Source organism: Kryptolebias marmoratus, linkage group LG12 (assembly GCF_001649575.2).
Source record: "Kryptolebias marmoratus isolate JLee-2015 linkage group LG12, ASM164957v2, whole genome shotgun sequence".
NCBI classification, from domain to species: Eukaryota; Metazoa; Chordata; class Actinopteri; order Cyprinodontiformes; family Rivulidae; genus Kryptolebias; species Kryptolebias marmoratus.
In genome coordinates this window covers 475,091-482,430 of record NC_051441.1, presented here as the reverse complement: position 1 = coordinate 482,430, position 7,340 = coordinate 475,091, and the positions used below count along the sequence as shown (strand labels likewise).

The following is a 7,340-nucleotide window of genomic DNA, read 5'->3' as shown; positions in this document are numbered from 1 at the left end:
GGGAGCAGCAGGGAGCAGCAGGGGTCAGCAGGGAGCAGCAGGGAGCAGCAGGGGGCAGCAGGGGTCTATCTGAATGAGTATGTAAGAAATTCAATCATGGGAAAACTATGAGTTTGTGCAGAACCTGATCTCTCAGATGTTGGCGATGTTGGACGAAGAGGAGGGTCAGGCCGGAGAACACTGAGACGAAGAGGCAGATTCTTTTCCTTCTTAACGTTTCAACTGAAGACAAATACCAGAAGGTTTGAAATAATCCAACTAACTAACCAACCCAACCAGCTAACTAACGCACCACAGTCAAACCAGCCAATCAAACCTGTGGAAGCTGATCTTATTCATGCTGTCTGTATTTATTTAGTCTGATTAAATGACTTCCTCCTGTAAACTTTCAGAATAAAAGCCTGAATCCGCCGCTCTGATGTTTCTGCACATTCAGAGACTTTATTCCTGAAATTAAAACATTCATTGGGTTCTTCTCCAACAGAGAGGAACTTTCCTTTCTGTCACGTCTTCCTTCTTTGTCCCAGGATGAGGACACCAAGCCATGAAGTGTCCACTCTTCCAGGGACAGAATGTGTCCAACAGTCAGAGACCTCACTTTTTTTATAATCATTAAAACAGACTGAAGGAAATCACCTCCCAGTGAGAATGTGGGTCACTGAAGGTTCATGAAGCTTCTGCAGAAGAAGCCGACAAACAGGAAGTAGGTGGATCCAGTCTTTAAAATAAAAGCCTGACTTTCATGTCTATAAAAATATATTTCTGACATTACTGCGGAATTTAATGAAGAAAATATTTTTCCTTTGTTTACAGAGAGCTTAACTAGTTTTATGTTACAGTGTCATAACATGTTAGGAATTTGATAAATAAATAAATATAAAAAGATTGTTTATAAATAACTATTTGAACCAGATAGAATTTAAAAAGTTAAAAAAAATTAGATGAATAAAATGTAATGATTCAATCACAACCTGTACCTGAGTTTTCTCACTGAATGAAAACTAAACGCCTTTAAATGCAGAAACTTCGGGTTTTATTTTGAAAGTCTCCTGCGGAAGCTGCATGTTGCGTTCAGGGTACCTTGACAGCCTGCGTAAATTCGGGAGAATCCAGCGGGGAGAATGTGGCATTCAGGGAGAGGAGGGAAACCGAGGAGCACGGACACATTTAAGACATTAAAGTTAAATTTCTAACCCGGAAATGTTCCGGTAAACATGTTCGGGGATGAAACCGTGACGTTTGTCTCCCGGAGTTTCATGGAAACGGAACTTTTCCGGCTCGCTCGCACCGGGAGGAAAGACGCTACTTTTCCTGGGAGTTTCCGCCGCTTCCCGTGAAGATTTAACGGGCTGGAAGTTTCGGCTCCTCCGAGATAACGGTGAGTGGTTTTTAAAGACCAACTGGGTCTTTCTGACGGGGGGATTCCAGAGGAACCGACCCGCTCGGTTCTGGTCCAACTTCGGTCCGAAGGTCGGCGGTGGTGAGTTCACGTACCGGACTCCGGTCGCGATTTTCCAGCCTCTCCGGAGTTTCCGTCTGCGGTTCGTTTGGAGCTGCGGAGGGGCTGCTGGGCCGAACCGAACCGGCAGTTCGGTTATGTAACCGGGACGAACCGAGCCTGGAAAGTGAGGATGAGGATGAGAGAGATGAAGCTCTGCCCTCCTCCTCCTCCTCCTGGTTGGAGGTTCTGCAGCTGAGATCAGAACCATCAGAGAGGAGATCAGCTGTGGATCTGGGTCTGTTGGTGTAATTAAAGCTTTCACCTCACCTGTCACAGGTGTGCGCGCGCGGGACAGCACGTGACAAAACTAAAACTAAAACAAACAGATTCTGGATGTTGTCTGATTTTAAAATGGTTTCTGTTTGGATCTTTGACAACCTGATTCTGAGAAAGTGAGGACAATGATTTATAAATCTGTTTTTCTCTCGGCGGAACAGAGGAACATCTGTAACATCAGGCTGTGGAGTCAGAAACATCTGGAGGAGCTGGGTTAGGGTTAGAGGAGTGAAGATGGGCAGAGGTTCACCTGCTGACAGGAAGTGTCTGAGAACACTTTCACAATAAAGGTCCATCAGCTCCAGATCATAGTATACACACGGTGCCGTCCACAAATGCTGCTTAAAGCTCTATCAGGCAGAGGAAGCCAGATGTGAACAGATGTGTCTCCAAAGAGGAGAGCGGAGCGGTTCTGAGCTCAGACGGGTCCAAACCGTCCAGCTGCAGCCTGAAACTCTGCGGGAATCCTGTTAGAAGCTGACAAAATGGCCGACGTTTTAACGTAGGAACAGGAGAAGAAGAGTGAAGAGAAGTGAGATCAAAAGAAATGTTAAAGCAGGCAGAAACACAGCCTAAAAAGTAAGCCTTGAGCTTTTAGTTCCGTTTGTCTGAAAACTGGAATTTAAATAAAGTTTTTATAAAACTCAAGTTTTAGTGAATAAAATCTAAGTTTTAGTTTGAAACTGAAAACTCTGATCTGTTTTTGGTTTGTCCCTCTCAGGCTTTCAGCACCTCCTCTTCATCTCCTCGGTGAGGAAGAGGAGGAATCTCACCTGAGGCAGGATCCTGTGGCTCAGGATGAAGCTCTGAGGAGGAGGAGGAGGAGGAAGAGGGTTATCAGTGAAGCCGGTCAGATCCAGGGAGGAAGAGGAGGAGGAGGAGGAGGAGGAGGAGGATGGGGAAGGAACAGGAGCTGCTGCAGGCGGTGAAGAGCGGAGACCTGCAGTCCACCCAGAAGCTGCTGTCCAAGCTGAAGACCAACAGGAACAGTAAGTCCTGGTCCACTTCAGAAAGGTTCTGGTTCTGATGGGGGCGTGGTTCTGACCCGTCCCGCTCACTTCAGCTTTAATGTTTCCGTCAGTGAAAACGTCCCTGAATGCATCACGGAGCTGCCGACGGCTCGGTGTTCAAGTTCTGTTTGTCCCCGACTTCCTGTGGGGCTCCGACCTCAGACCTGAGTGTGTGCGGGTGTGTGTGTGTGTGTGTGTATGTGTGTGTGTGCGGGTGCAGGTGTGTGTGTGTGCGTGTGTGTGTGTGTGCGGGTGTGTGTGTGTGTGTGCGCGCGTGTGTGTGTGTGTGTGTGCGCTCCTGATGAGACAGACTCGAGTCAAAGTGTTGAAACCTTTCAGACGATGTGTGAAATTCTGCTGCTGAATGTTTAAAGGAGTCGACCTGTTTTACCTCTGAGGGGACGAACTAAGGCTCTGTGTCGGGACTGAGGGGCCTCCAGGGGCCTCCAGGGGCCTCCAGGGGCCTGAGGAGCCTCCAGGGGCCCCAGGGGCCTCCAGGGGCCTCCAGGGGCCTGAGGAGCCTCCAGGGGCCCCAGGAGCCTCCAGGAGCCTCCAGGGCCCCCCCGGGGCCCCAGCTGTCAGCACTCAGAAGGTCTGGTTGGGGCTCAGAGACTCGGGGCCGATCGAGGAGACGCTGGTCTTGATGTTTTTAGAGAGACAGTTCCAGAAGGAGACAAAGACCTGATGAGAGACGAGAACCACGTCTTCACAGACGTCTGCAGTGAGGGTAGGGAGCAGGTGGAGCTGATTCTGTTCCAACTCTCCAGGATGTTGTGGTCGACCTGCGTGAATTCTTTTAGGTCCAGAACCACCGGTAGAACCTTCAGCAGAAGAAGACTGAGAACCTGCTGCTGGTTCTGCCCTGTTCCCTCAGAGAACCCTGACTTCCTCCTCTGGGATGAAGCGGTTCTGGTTCGGCCCGTCTCCGTGTTCTGATGGAGCTGTGAAATGAAAAGAGAACCGTAAGGAACGTCCTGTGGGACCCGGTTCTGCTCCTGTCTGAGGTCCGATTGAACACAGGTTCTGTTACCTGAAGAATCTCTCCGTCCATCTGTTGGATTCTGAAAACTTTATTTATAAATCTTATAAACAGGATGCTGGGGGGAAAACTCTCCAAAATAAAAGCATAAAAAGCAGATGATTCCTTCCTTCAGAGTTTTCTGGAGAACCTGATGTGTTCCTGATGTTTTGGTTCAGAACCACCGGATCCGGATCCTGTTTTTAACTCCTCCTCTTCATCACCTCCACAGACCGAGTCAGGTCCGGTCATCGGTTCTGTTCTGGTGCCACTCCTGAACACATTCAGGCCCGGTTCTGGTTCAGCTCTCAGTTCTGTGGTTCTGTGACAGGATCTGAGGTTCCAAAGCAGGAAACAGGAGAGCAATCTGGACCAGAACCTGCGTCAGAATCTGAAGGTTCTGCAGGTTCTGCAGGTTCTGTTTTCTGGAGTCAGAGGAGGAGCGGTGCAGCTTCAGGGTCCACATTCCTGCAGCATGACATCACCGCCTCCTCGGACAAAGGCTGGCTCACAGAGCGCCGCGGGGGTTTCAGAGGAAGAACTGACGACGGCCAAACGGGTCGGTTCTGCTGAGGCTTCTCTCCGCCACAGAGCTGACCTAAATTAGAACGCTGTGAATTCTTCTCACGCTCGGCCGAGGGGAACCTGAAAGTCTCAGAGTTCTGTCCTCCGTCACGTTCAAACTTCACTTAAAGTGGAAAAAATCAGCTGTGAGGAAGAGGAGGAGGAGGGGAAAGATGGTGCGTTCAGGGACATGTTGGTTGAGGTGCAGACTCTGTGGGGGATGGAAGAAAATAAATAAATGTGGATCCTTGGAACGTGGCTCAGAGCTCAGGACGGGACGCCTGGCTGCTGCTGTGATGTCACGGCTTCTCAGTCTCTGATTGGCTGATGGGCTGCTCAGTCTCCTGCAGCTGTGGGAGGAGGAGGAGAAAGACGAGGAGGAGGAAGACGAGGGGGGGGAGGAAGAGGAGAAAGATGAGGAGGGGGAGGAGGAGGAGGAGGAGGAGGAGGAGGAGGAGGAGGAGGAGGAGGAGGAGGAGGAGGAGGAGGAGGAGGAGGAGGAGGAGGAGGAGGAGGAGGAGGAGGAGAAGTCCATCACTTCCAGAGAAACATGAACAATAAATGTTGTTCTTGTTTTAGCCTCAGACAGGAAGAGGAACAGAACCACCCGGGTCATCCGGAGAACTTCAGAACATTCAGCTGCGTCGTGTTGAACCCTCACGGTCGACTGTGCTGCTGGCCCGGTTCTGCCCGGTTCTGTCAGCGCGGCCCGCACATCAGTCCTGTCAGCTCGTCTCGGTCCATCAGTCACACAGCGCTCCGCGGCTCGGCCCGAGAACTGGGTCTGTCAGAAACTAGAACCGTTCTGATCCGATCTGTGTTCTGCTGGGCTCCTGAGAACACGGATCAGAACTTTCATCAGCAGCTTCCTGGTTCTGAGATCATTTCATCACGATGTCATCAGAACCCGTCTCCAACAGAACCCGTCTCCGACAGAACCCGGCTCGGGTCATTTCGGGTAAAGCAGCAGCTGCATCAGGGTTTGGTTGTTACCGACCCGGACTGGACTCAGACCTGCATCCTAACCCGTCTCTGCAGGAACATGGTTCTGTTGCAGGAACATGGTTCTGTTCTGCTTGGAGAACGTGAGGTCACAGGTTTAGAACCCGGAGCTGTGAAATCTGTCGAGTCGTTAATCTTCCTGCAGACAGGAGGAAAACTGCTTCTCCTTCCTGAGAGGAACCTGGAGAACGTTCTGCTGCGGACATGTCCCCCCTCCCCCGGCCCTGAACTCTCCCTGAACGATCTGATGATAAAACTGATGGATCCTGTGGAGCGTTGAGGTCAGAGGTTCAGGTTGAGTTGGGATCCAGAACCTGTCGGGTCTTGTTGGTTCTGCTTTCAGAGCGGTTCTGTTTCCGTCTGCAGATCAGGCCAGAACCTGCCGAGGTGCTCCGCTGCTGCACCAACAAACAGAAACTCCTAAAACACCAAGACCTGATCAGGACACATCAGAACTTTGGCTGCTTCTGGTCCAACATGGTGGACAGCTTGTCCTTCAGACCTGATCAAACTGGACCAGACCTGAACCAGGACCTGCAGGTTTGGACCCAGAACACAGAGTTCTGTTTGTTAAAAAGAGGAAACACAAGTTTTCTGTTTCTTTGTTGCTCCGTGAGGTTTGTTTCCATCTGGGAGGGTCAGGAACCAAACAATACCCCCCCCTCCTCACCCCTCCTCACCCCCCCTCACCCTGTGGAACAATCATGTTGGGACAGGAAGTGGAGGGGGGGGGGGGGGGNCTCTGACACATGTACTGATACGTGCACTCTGACATGTGCACTGACACGTGCACTGTGATACGTGCACTGTGATACGTGCACTGTGGGACGTGCACTCTGACACGTGCACATTGATACGTGCACTCCGACACATGTACTGATACTTGCACTCTGAGACGTGCACTGACACGTGCACTGTGATACGTGCACTCTGACACATGTACTGATACGTGCACTCTGACATGTGCACTGACACGTGCACTGTGATACGTGCACTGTGATACGTGCACTGTGGGACGTGCACTCTGACACGTGCACATTGATACGTGCACTCCGACACATGTACTGATACTTGCACTCTGAGACGTGCACTGACACGTGCACTGTGATACGTGCACTCTGACACATGTACTGATACGTGCACTCTGACATGTGCACTGACACGTGCACTGTGATACGTGCACTGTGATACGTGCACTGTGGGACGTGCACTCTGACACGTGCACATTGATACGTGCACTCCGACACATGTACTGATACTTGCACTCTGAGACGTGCACTGACACGTGCACTGTGATACGTGCACTCTGACACATGTACTGATACGTGCACTCTGACATGTGCACTGACACGTGCACTGTGATACGTGCACTGTGATACGTGCACTGTGGGACGTGCACTCTGACACGTGCACATTGATACGTGCACTCCGACACATGTACTGATACTTGCACTCTGAGACGTGCACTGACACGTGCACTGTGATACGTGCACTCTGACACGTGCACTTTGTGCTGGTTCTGGTTGCTTTCGGGCCCTCGGTGGTCTCTGGAACAGATGATTTATCACCGAACAGATCGAGTCCGTGACCTGAGACTGGTTTCCTCCTGAAGACGTTCTCAGGTCCTGCTCCGGTCTCTGTTCAGACTGTAATCTGCTGCGGTGCGTTTGGAGGACGGCCAGAACTCTGGAGGGAAAAGTCAGATTGAAGCCGAGCGACGGCCGCAGCAGCTGGGAAACAAAGAGACAACCTGTAATCATGGAGGCTAAGTTTAGTTTTTACTGCTGAGGTTCTGAACCCAAAGCAGGCCTCCTGCTCCTCCTGCTCCTCCTGCTCCTCCTGCTCCTCCTGCTCCTCCTGCTGCTCCTCCTCCTCCTCCTGCTGCTCCTGCTGCTCCTCCTGCTGCTGCTCCTCCTCCTCCTCCTCCTGCTGCTGCTCCTCCTCCTCCTCCTCCTCCTCCTTCTGCTGC

The 7,340-nt window shown here is 51.3% G+C and overlaps 1 protein-coding gene across 1 annotated transcript in view; it reads left to right on the top strand.

The window, feature by feature from the left end:
- Positions 1–7: 7 nt before the first annotated feature.
- LOC112449926 (caskin-2) overlaps positions 8–7,340 on the top strand; it is a gene marked incomplete at its 3' end in the record, with an annotated part of 18,773 nt that continues 11,440 nt past the window's right edge. Inside the window, 2 exon segments of the mRNA XM_037978570.1 lie at positions 8–1,378; positions 2,499–2,766. Coding sequence (XP_037834498.1) covers positions 2,673–2,766 — 94 coding nt within the window.